This window comes from Phoenix dactylifera, chromosome 9 (genome assembly GCF_009389715.1).
Source record: "Phoenix dactylifera cultivar Barhee BC4 chromosome 9, palm_55x_up_171113_PBpolish2nd_filt_p, whole genome shotgun sequence".
Lineage (NCBI taxonomy): Eukaryota > Viridiplantae > Streptophyta > Magnoliopsida > Arecales > Arecaceae > Phoenix > Phoenix dactylifera.
The window spans coordinates 17417442-17429644 of NC_052400.1; the positions used below are offsets into that span (position 1 = coordinate 17417442).

The window sequence follows — 12203 nt, forward strand, 5'->3', positions numbered from 1 at the left end:
ATAACGCTGGCACCGTTTTGCATCAAATTCATTTTCTATTTTCAAGAACAAAAATAGGTTTTCTATATTTATTTTTTCTAATTTTAAAAATATAAAAATGTTTAGTACAACCAATTATTTTTATAAATAAATGTGATAGGATGCTAGAGATGATGATAGTTACAACAAAAGTAGTAGAGGCGACATTAGTGCTGGTGATAGGCCTACCATAGAGCTAATCAAACATCGGGCTAGCCAGGCTCGGGTTTGGCTCTATAGTAAAAATTATGCTCGATGTTTATGCCTAAAGCCAGCCTGACCTCGACATTGGGTCTCTCTTTTTTATCCATATAGTCTTAGATTTTTCATTATAATATATAATCAGTTAATATAATTTACAAAATATATATTAAATATATATAATTATCTCGAGTTGGACTAGGCTAATTTTTATTTTTTCCAAGCCCATTCTAATTTTTCAAGTCATGCCTTTTTTTTCTCGGGTAAGTTGACAAGCCTATTTTTAGTGTCAATGCTCCCCAAATTTTGGGCTGGGCTGGGCAAGCCGCCATTGGATCCATGATTAGCTCTAGCCCAGTGGCAGCAAAGCGGAGGTAACAATGATAGTGGTGGTGGCAAAGGTACTAATGATATGGTGGAGGCAACAACAATAAAGTGGTGTTATGTGGTGAAGGTAGCAACAACAATAATAGTGGCAACGATATTGGTGGTTGTGGAGGTGCCAATGATATAGGAGAGGTAGCGATGATGCTAGCAATTGTATGGTGACGATTAAGAGGGTAATAGCGGCCAGCGGTAGCGATAGAAGAGATGTCGGTGGCGGGTGGTCAAAAGATGATTTCTTATTTTTATAAATACTAGAGGCAAAGATTGCTTGCTTTCTTCTTTTTTTTTCAAATAATATAAATAATTTTTAAAAATAAAATATAAAAATAATACAAAATATATTTTTTATCTCAGTTTCTATAATTTTATTTTTTTAAAAACATAAACCACAAAATAGTTATCTCACCAATAATTATCGTATGGAAATTTTTAACCGTCATATTCTACTCCACGTTAGCAGCAGAGCCTGAGTTCCAACAGCATAATTACCTAGAACTCCAGTGCCAATACCAGATATACTAATGGTTTCTTTTTAATGCAGTGGCATCATTATTGCTCTTCCCTGCAGAAGGCAGCGACTAACAAAGTAGGTACCATGGCCATGCAACTTTTTTAGCTACCGTAGCTCAGTCCACCTTAATGATGGGTCCAAAGGAGTGGCTGTTTTATGATTTTTTTAATCTGAAAAACATTAATTTAGTCAAGATAAAGTTGACAAGCCTCCTAAACCGACAGCCACCCCCTTTGTGCGAACAAGACAAAACACTGACCATTACAATCTCTTAACCATGATAAAGTTGCATAAGTTTTTTTTTACGGAAAGCATAGCAGGCATTTACATAACGTCTGTTAGGTATGCATTGCACCATTATTTTGACCATTCTATGACATGAATAATGGCCAATTTTAACATTCTCAACTTCTATGTCGTTGAAGTAAAATTTATGATACTAGCTTATTTTGTAAAAAAATACATTCCGTAAACAACATCATAACCGAAAATCTATGTTATAATGTCATTATGATTTAATTTTACCGACCATTATAGCATCCTTTTTTTTTTCAGAAACTTCCAGTCAAAAGCTAGACAAATATATTCCGAGGACATCATCCATAATATTAGATTAAAGCATTATTGAACCTGGAGGAAGATTTTTGTGTCGCTTGGAGATCTAAGAAGATGGTTCCATGGTGTTAAAAGAGTTAGTGATGAAGGCATGCCCCAATTGACCATGGAGTTGTCACAAGGAAACAGAAGCATATTAGGCTGTTTAATGTAAGCGGTAGTATAGAATCTAAATTACTTCAGGTTAATAAAAAAGCTGCGCAGAGGCTCTTCATAATTCACACAGCTGTTCTGGGACGATTGCCAGTTCATACAATCTGGAAAGTGAGTGTTGCAATAGTATCTCCTGCTTAGAGTAACCCTGTTTCATAATAATAGTAACCTGTTCCTGTACAACTAGAATGCACCACAAGTCACAACATCAAGATTAGAAGCTGCATGTTTATTGAACTGTGATGGCAAGAAAAGTTGACCTTCACTCAGAGTTTTCTGATATTAGGTTTTTATTAAATTAATATGTATACAACCAATTTACAGGATCACGAACACAGGTGTTGGGTGAATACAATAAAATGGAATTGAAACAAGAAGACAGTTTCAGAAAGGCTCAAAACTGCTACAAATTTCTAAAATAAGAGTGTACCATACAAAATAGTACTGCTTTCTTATCACATAACCATTGTAGCTCCAAGAGCTTTACAAAATATCACAACAGTAAAAATAAACAGGGGCAAAGAAGGAAATAAAGAAAGAAAGAAAGAAAACAGCAACAATAAATTGCCAAAGTTACCGATTCACCCAAGGAAAAGCTGCAGCATACACAATTATCAAGAAAATGCAACCACCACAGCTTTTGACTTGCAACTGTATAAATTAGAAATAGCACGTTTTCTCACCATCATGATCTCACAGCAGGCTCTCAATTCAGTGCTACAAAGCACTAGTTCGTCCTTCTTGGTATTACCAAGCATATCATGTAACCTTACGCAATTCTGTAGGTTCCACCACTGGTATCGTTTAAAGCTTATGGGCCAAGGGATGAAACCAAAACATTGTGCTCAGTCAAACGCCTCTGAAAATGAGCTAAACGTGCCTGCAATTTTATAATTCCAGCTGCCTTTTGAGAGAGAATGGCATTCAATCTAGAGACATACTCATCTAGGTGGTTACCAGGTTGATCTGCTTCATCCAACAACTTCATCTCCTGGATAAACAAACATAACAGATTCAAATGGATAATCAAAGATTGCTAGGAAGGATTGAAGGAGATGCATGAACAGGGAGTCTAATTTAGAACCATTCAGATTCTCTCGTGTTTTATGTTGTGCTTTCTCTTTGATGTACTGGTACAGGGACCTTTACAGGGACAACAGCCTGTCAAAGGGCTGAAACCCCAGAGCCAACCAATAATATATATGATGATCAGTCCTCTTTTCAGGCTCAAACACATGAACCACTATGGTTTTTGGAGAAATCCTACATCAAGTGTTGAAGAAAGTGACCTCGGTTTTGAAACCATATACTTTGGATGATTTTTTCCTTTTCCTTTTCTCCCTTCATCTTCAGCGGAGCTTCCTCAATTGTCTTTGCCCACAGACATAAGATGAACCACATAAATCTCCCAGTCTTCGTGTTCTTTCTTGATTCTAATTTCTAGTCAACCTATATCTCTTTGCCTGAAGAACCTTAGATCTGGGTAGTTATCATAACAAAAGCCCAGAGTTGAGGCCAGATGTTCTCATAGCTAAAATCTATATATATATATATATATATATAGAGAGAGAGAGAGAGAGAGAGAGAGAGAGAGATGATCCAGTGATAGTTTCTGGGTGTCAGAACATTACCGGAATGATTGTGTTCTAAGGAATTGGTTATCAACTTTGTCATGCCTATGCTTGGAATTTTTATTACTTTATACCCAATCAATCAAAAGAAAGTTAGAACAAAATGGATTTCATGGGAAACATGGTTGAATTTCGATGAAGATAAATTCAGATGCATCACTATCCAAGGAGAAAATGAAGTGCACAAGAGATATTTGAACAAGAGAAGATGGTCATGCTACATGGGCCACTGCTGCTTTAGTGCTTTAGCAATTACTAACTGTTATAAAAGACAGGCTATTAACGGTTATTCAATCAGGCGAGGTCTGAAGAAGTTGTGAATAGAGAGTGATTAGAATTAAGTTGGGAGTTTCTGAGACAATTCATGATGCAATACTCCTTTGCTTTCCTCAACCCCCCCCCCCCCCCCCCCCCAACCCAAAAACAACAACAACAAAAAAAAACTAATAATCATTGTCATCATTATCATCATCATTTCGCATATAATTTAACATCAAATATTAGCAATTCAATGGGGCATACCTCCCTGATAATGTTTATCGTGTCCTCGACTTGTCCCCTATGAGCCATCACTAGATCCTCCTCTTCCTGGAATCATACCATTGTTTTACATATCAAATGTTGAAAAGCTGACAGAATAGAAGCATTAATAAATTCTGAAAGTGCTCCTACCTTCAAAAGGGCATTCAGATCATCATCTGAATGCAAATCACTGGCATCAACCTCAGGCACATTCTTCCACTTCGTGCATGAATCAACTCTCCTCACCCTATCCTCCAAAGGTGAAGCAGAGTATGCGTCTGACTTTCCTTTCTTCCAAGATGGTTTGTCTTGCTCATATGCCTCCTCAGAGTAATCATAATCCTCTACAGCTGTGGAACCCTTAGTCTGCTCCCTGAAATAACTAGCATATGAAGACGCAACAGTCCTCTCTTCTCTACCACTGGGTGCATGGTCTGCATTGTAAGACAGAGGTTTCTTTCTCAATTTGTCTGGACCAACCAAATCTGTGGACTTCATTAGCAGTCTCAACCATGGAATGCCGGACCGGTACGTACCGGTTGGACTTCATTAGCAGTCTCAACCATGGAATGCCGTACCGGCCGGTACGTACCGGCCGGCCGTGGACCGGTACCGGAACGGATAAAAACCGGTATTTCCCGGTTTTTTATCCGAACTGGCCGGTACGGGTGCGTACTGGCTGGTTCGGGCCCGTACCGGCCGGTTCGGAGCCCGTACCGGCCGGTACCGGCCTCGTACCGGTGCGAACTGGCCGGTTCGCACCGGTACGATTTTTTTTTTTTAAGAACCACAGCGCCGCGCGCTGTGGTTTTTGAAACCACCGCGTACCGGCCGGTACGGGACCGGTACCAGCCGGTACGTACCGGACCGGACCGGTACCGTACTGGTCCGGCCGACCACCGGTACGGCGGACCTTGGTCTCAACATTCTTACCCTCAGGGCTGGAGAAAGCGGATAGAGCATTAGACAAGGGTGCAGCAGTTGATTCTCTTAAATTGGTTGCTGTTGAAATATCCTTCTTGTTGCTCCCCTTTGAGAGGCTTTTCACCCTGAATAAAAGTAAAACCTAGAAGGTTTGAATAAACATATAAGAAATGTAATACTTGCGCACGGAAGAGACAGATTATAATATCACCTATCAGCATATCTCAATGTGTTCAGAGTGTGTTCACATGAACCAGAATTTGGAGAAATGCATGAAATCATAACAGTGCGGGAGTCTCCAATGAATGAATCCCTCAGTACTTCAGTCAATTTACTCCCTCTAAAAGGAATATGAGTTTGGTCATTATCAAGAGCTCTTATGCACTCTTTCAAGGCAAGCAAACTTTTGTTGATCTCGGCACCTTCTATTCTGCATTGTAAATTAAATTTTCAGTTTTAAGACAGCTCAGACTACATTCTTTGCTTTTTAAATAACAACAAAACTAAAATATGCTGCCACGTCAAATTGAAAAATAGAAAAAAACTACCTTGTCTGCTTATCATTATCAGTAGTATCTGCACCACGCTCACTGCCAGCAAGGTCGATGAAGGATAGCTTGCCAATTACTCGAGCAGGTTTTGATTCGCTACCATCCACTGACTTCTTGATAGCAAGCTGAAGTATGGCATGAGATCGAGAGGATTCCTCATTCGCACCAGTTGTGCCCGTACTCCTAGTTGCGTTTCCTTTCTCAATAAGCTCCTTGATGGTGTCAACATTTGACACTCTAAACTCTTGCAAACCAACAATGCATACTTGCTGTTTACCATCCTCTCTCATGCAAAGCTTCCTAAGAGAAGTCAAGCTTGGAATTTATCATTTAAAAGAATCTGGAATAATGGGAAAAAAAGAAGACTCTTAAAGAACAAAAAAGATTCTGACTAACCTCCTATCATTTAGCAGATCAAAAAGCTTCCCTCCATAAATCTCAAAGAAACTGAAAAACAATTGAAAGCCTTGATTCCGATATGTATGGTGCATTAGTCTCAGAATATCTTGAGATGCTTTAAGAGGTAAAGGTTGCATAGTGTATGTCTTTCCACTGCCTAAAAATCAGGAGGAGAATTAGCGAATCAACCCAGACATATCTAAATGCACTCTTAAATATTCAAATCAAAATTTCAGTGAAAACAATATAAGATAAAATAAATGTAATTTATACATAAACTACATTAAAGCCAGCTTACCTAACAACTTTAAAAAAAATTACTAGAATAAATGAAACAATATAAGCAATGTAAATGAAAGCTAGAATCATATCTATTGAATGCAAAAGAAATAATTCAGGTTTATGGTCAGATTAGTTGAGGTTATTCTACTGAACAAGGTGTCCTGTCAAGCCTTGCTTAATGTGGAACTTGGGGCACATTAACTGAAAGCATTTATTTCTGGAACAGTATATGCACAACTCATCTAGAAGTGCTGAAGGAACCAAGATTATTTTCTCCATGTAGAAGCCTTACAGGATGGGAGTGGTCAAAATAGTGCTGCCTGCTGCAATGAAAGACTTTTTCTAACCATCTATAAACAAATCTTCCTGTCGTATACATAAGAAAAGACTCATTTCAACTTAGAACTGTCACCAAGAATGAAGACCGAACCCAACATAGATAGTATGCACCCATCGGCCTGTGGGTCACGAGTCCAAAGATAGACCATGCTACTTCTTGGGTACAGGTTCATGTCTACTAAAAGTTTATCAAATCCAGACTCGAGACAACCTGATCATAAATTACATTGGGATATGGGCTTAATTCTTTATGAACCCAACCCAAACCAGACTTCACAGTTTACCCAGCATATAATGGGAACTTTTCTCTTATATCCCTCATGTTTCTTGCACATATCCATGGCACTTCAAAGCTATGTCATTGGTGAACAGGTTTGAGGGCATGAAGATGATTAAGCTTTCCAAATAGTGGTACCCACTTGAGATCCGGACACAGACTCAACCCACTTCTTTGATGTGTAAGATCTGGGCTAAAATGTAGGCTCAAACCCCCAACAGGTCCAGGTCCTAGTCTAAGTTAGGAGGTACCAGGACCCAACAGACCTTATTGCACCCCTATCTCAATTGTATTTGAGGGTAAAATCATGAAATTTTGATTTCCTTTAGGCAGTTTGCAAGCCAAATATGAGTTTGGATTTTTCACTTAAAATTTGGATGTTCTATTTTTTATTGCTGTAAACTTGTTCTTGTAGCTTACTACTAAATAAACTGCTTATTTCAAAATCTGTGTTGACTTAAACTTTCGAGGAGCAAAGGCTGGAATGAACAGAAATTTAATCTAAGTTAATTTAAGAAGAAATTAGACTTTTCAATCATTAAAAATTCAACAAATTCAAGTTGGCCTGAATAGATATCCTTCAAGACATTGTAATATAAACAAACAAAAGGATAAAAATCCTCAAGAGCATGCATGTTTCATTATAAGTGGAGGGCCAGAATTGCACTTCATTCAGAAGTCTGCAGTTCTGGATGAATGTTTCAGCATGACTTTGAAGTGCGGAGGTGCAGCTTAAGATTCAGCAAAAAATGCTGGACTTGACTTTAGCCTTGCTTTGTTGCAGTGGGGAGGCTCTAAAAGTCAAGTTTGGTGTAAGTGATCAGGGAAATTAAGGCTACTTTAATCCCTCCACTCACTCCTCCTTACAGAAGGGCCATTTAAGATGTATTTAAGTAACAACTATCGCTGAATATAATCTAATGATAATTTCAACATCCAAAAATTGTTCTTCCTGCGTGCAGGCTTCCTTCAAAATCAACAACAGAACTCAAGTTTAGACACTGTTAAAATATGGAAACAAGCACATCATAAAAATAATGCCAGCTTTCATATAAGAAGCAGTTAATGAATTAGTTTATTCTTAAAAGAAACTGCAGATAGAATAGAAAAGAACGATAAGGCAAGACTTTTCTTCTTGGTCTTAATCTGATTATGCATGAGTCTTTAAATAATTTGCCCAACCATTAAGACATTCATGATAGGAAACAAGGGCTTCAGAGCACATCTTTCAGAATGATAGACACTGTACATCATAACTACCAAGGGCAAGTATATTAATACTACACAAACTATGATGATAGCATTGGTGGGATGATATACCAACCAATGCGAGCAACATCTGGTTGACCAGCATGTAGATATATTCAAAGCAATGGGCTGTCATACTAACCAATAAGACCGTGTATTTATGGCAAGAGAAAAGTAGGGATAGTCATTAAAGTTAATAATACTTTACCAACCATTGAAGCATATAAACCAATGGAGAAAGGCTATTGGTCATCCTTATATTCTGTGTGGAATCAAACTACTTGAACAACTAAACTAAAATTAGATGCATCCCTTGATGCTCTAGATACCAGCTAATGTGAAAGTCAACCTTTAAATCACTGGATATGGTGTCACTGTTAAAACTAATGTGTGCCCTCAGCATCACTGATTTTGTTCAATTTTTAGCATGGACCTAAACAAAATACCATAAATGCCCAAAGTAATGCAGTAAGCAGAAAACAGGTGTTGCCTAGTACCACACTAATGCCTAGGCGACAAGTTGACTTTAGTGACAATTTCAAATCCAACTCACTGGACTGAATATATTGGCATTTTAAAAATTGTACAGGATGTTTTCTTAATTTGGAGCAAAAAGGCGTAGGAAGCCGATACCACATATACTAAACTTTAAGCAAACCTACTGAAGAGAAGCTTTTTAAGTAACAATAGCTGGATGATCTTGTTTGCACAATCCCAAACAGAAGATTTTTGAGCTACTCTTGACTATAAATTGTCTATAAATCTAGCAGGTACTAAATGATAAAAGCAATAGAGAACTTCTGTTTCATCGTATATAAACTACAAAATCTAAAAATACTAAAGCATAACACAGTGCTTGTTATAAAGTTTCCATTCTATCTCTCGCACACACACACTGAAACACTTGCCTGTTTGCCCATAGGCAAAACATGTTGCCTTTGTACGCTGAAAGATAGCAGGGACAATTGGCTCCACAGTTTCACGATATACCTAGCAAACATAGAAATATCAAAATTGTTAGAGAGATCGTTATTTTGAAACTACTGTGCACATCTTGCATTTCTATCTTGCACTCACTTCATCATTTGAAACATCCTCATCCAGCACCGCATCAAACACAAACTCATGCTTCTCAACATACTCTGTGAGGTCAACCTGAAAATGATATAATATATGAGGCTGGCAAGCATACCACCATTTGATAATGCAGTTATGCAAAACTCATGGATAAAAAACCATTTAATGAAACTCTGTATGATCTCTACATAGCAAAGATTATGTAACAAAAGAAGACATAAGTGAGGCATTTGATGGGATTCATCTTCACTTGCAGTTAAGAATTCGCCCAGGATGCAAGATATCTTGCTTTTTTGTATTTGTAGATAAGTTGTTGCTGTTTAGGAAACCCACAATTTCACGATCTAGAGGGAAGTACCTGTGCTTATAGTCATAGTACTTGCATAGCCTGGCGAGAAGAATGTAAATATTCTTTAAGCAGAGAAAATGAGGTGGGTGAGTGTATATTGACTATAAATTGGGAGCATAAACTAATTATGAGACATGTTTTAAATTACTTGAGTATCCAAGATATTTTTTGCAAAGGGGTCAAAAGAAGATGGATATAGGACCCAAAGGTTCTAGAGCTAGAAAAGGAATTGTTACAGAACATTATGAGAAACAAGTGCTGCGAATAATGAAAAAAACAGATAACCCACTTGAAACTTACCTTCAGTTTAGTCTCATGAACAGTAACAGAGTTTAAATTTTGCTCGATTGTGATGATGTCTTCCTCTTTCTTTGCTATTTCCTTTTTGTTCAGTGGCCTTTTGCGCACCTGCATTATGATCACCACAGGCATTCTTTACGACAAAGCATAACAAAACCATATTAGTGGTTAATATTTGAAAAATATGCTGATAGGAGCACATGCATCCATAGAAGCACCTTTTTCACTAAGAAAAAAAATATAAAACCCATTGTTGCAAAGTTCAATTAAAAATCCAAATTCTCACAAAGACTCCACGTAAGAAACCATAATTATGGTGGACTAATCTGCTGAATTATAAAACTTAGAAATATCAGGGCATCAAGATCATATCACTATAAAGAAAAATGTAACTGAGGAGTGTCATATGGTTGGAAGCCATACCACTACTTTGATCTTCGCTACAGAACCTGATTTTTCTTTATCAGCTGAAAAACTTTTCAAGAAATTGCTTTCTGGTACAACCCGATTGTTGTTCATCTGTTTGCTTGCAGAAAAGCTCGGTTCCAAATCATCCAAACTTCTGCCTTGAGCATAGCCAAATGGTGCAGCACTTTCATACAACCCAGGAACTGGCATCTGCCAAACCAAAAAAATAATAATAAGAAGAAGAGATGCTAAAAAATTTATTACAAAATGAAAATTCCATGAGCCAAAGATCACCTCCTATTGGATAATGCTGAACCTGGATGTGAACTGAAATCCAAAACTACCGACTACTGAACCCTAAATATTCATAAGTTATACAATAGCATACTTTTATATCATTCGATGACAAAATTAGAAATTATACGAATCAAGAAATCTTTTAACTCTTCTGGATGCTGCTTGGACCATCAAGAACCATGATTCTTGGAATCACATTAACGAGGATCTTTCAGTGCAAGAAAAGAAGACGAGGGGAACTTTCTTACTTCTGGGAGAAGCTCGGTGTCGAAGGAGTGGATATCCAAGATCCCAGGACTGAGCTCGCTCGGCGACACAACATCCCCATTCTTCCACTGGCTGGAAGACCGCGAGCTCAACGGCGGCGTCGACGGCTCCGAGGAGAGCAAGGAGTCCCCGCTCATGCCCTTCCGCATGCTCCGTAGCATCCTAGAGTATTCCACCTACCCCACCAGCAACGCCAAAAAGATTCAATCTATAGAAAGAAAACGATCCGAAATCACCTGTTTCTACTAGATCGCGATGGGTAAAGGGTGATCCGGTTACCTGCTGGGCTGAAGTGAGGCTGGAGGACTGGAGATGATGAAGGCCGGCGGACTGGAGCCACTTGTTGCCGGCGCCTCCACCGCCGGCTCCAGTGGCGACGGAGTCGAGGAAGAAGTTATCGGACGAGTACTGCCGCTGGCGGTGGCGGCCAGGTCGCTGCATCTGCCTCCCTCCAACCACCGCCGCAGCACCGTTCATTCTTCTTCCCCTCTCCCTCTCTCTCTCTCCCTCTCTTTTTCACTCAAAAAGAAACGATCAGAAGAATCTTCTTTGATCTCCTGCTCCTCCCCCTCTTCCGATGGATCCCAGAGAGGTAGCCGGCGAAGAGGGGGAACAGGAAGAGAAGAGAGATGGTCGCTGGGGTGGGAATTTATTAGTAAGACCGCCAAGGAAGATAAGCAGCAGCGACGGCAATATCTAAAGGGCCATCAGGGTTTCCCATCGCGGACTACCGCGTTCGCACTTCGCAGGCAGGTTTCTATAAACGCCATACAAGTGAACAGGCTACCGTGGCAACACCAGAAGGAACTGCGGACGCATTTACCGGCGATCACATGGAGAGTATATTAGTGTAATAATTTAATAATGTGGGGGGATTTGGATTTCAAAAGTTTGAAATGGAAGGCCGGGGGACAGCTCTCCGAACGAGCAAAAAGAAACGAATGGGAGAGTGACACGTGGATGGAAAGGGTAAGGGGAGCGACGGGCGTGGAGGGGAAGCCGGTCGGGTGTTGGATATCATCTCCAGTTGGGAAGGTGGGTGCAACAAAACGAACGTACGGATGGATGGGGCGGCTCCTTTCTGAGAGGGGACGTGGACCGTTGGTTTTTCTCGTGGCGGGGACCACCAGGTTCGGAGACAAGCCAAGGATGGGTTGCTCAATCTGGTCCGTTCGAATATTTTGAGTGGACTTTGATATAAGTATAAGAAAGAGTGGGTACATGAAAAGGTAATCCAGATTGATTCAGATTTTATTTCATCATCGAAAATGAGCCTTAGCACAACCTTTATCAAAACCTTTAAAACTAATAGAAAATTAGTATAAATTATTATTTATTTGAAATTATAAATTATCCTTGGGTATATTTCATATGATAATATTAGTAGTTTAAATACAATATCAATAGTAAACAATAATATACTACTATAGCATATTGCATATTAGTA

The 12203-nt window shown here is 39.0% G+C and overlaps 1 protein-coding gene across 1 annotated transcript; it reads right to left on the reverse strand.

Annotated features, from left to right (window-relative positions):
• Positions 1-2267: 2267 nt before the first annotated feature.
• LOC103712847 (kinesin-like protein KIN-13B) lies at positions 2268-11416 on the reverse strand. Its single transcript, XM_008799561.4, has 13 exons — positions 11036-11416; positions 10738-10932; positions 10208-10402; positions 9785-9892; positions 9136-9213; positions 8967-9048; positions 5910-6069; positions 5511-5813; positions 5174-5392; positions 4972-5087; positions 4189-4472; positions 4039-4104; positions 2268-2876 (listed from the first exon to the last, which is right to left on the reverse strand). The coding sequence occupies exons 1-13, from the start codon at positions 11231-11233 to the stop codon at positions 2697-2699; spliced, it is 2184 nt and encodes a 727-aa protein (XP_008797783.3). The 5' UTR covers positions 11234-11416; the 3' UTR covers positions 2268-2696.
• Between the last annotated feature and the right edge of the window lie 787 nt (positions 11417-12203).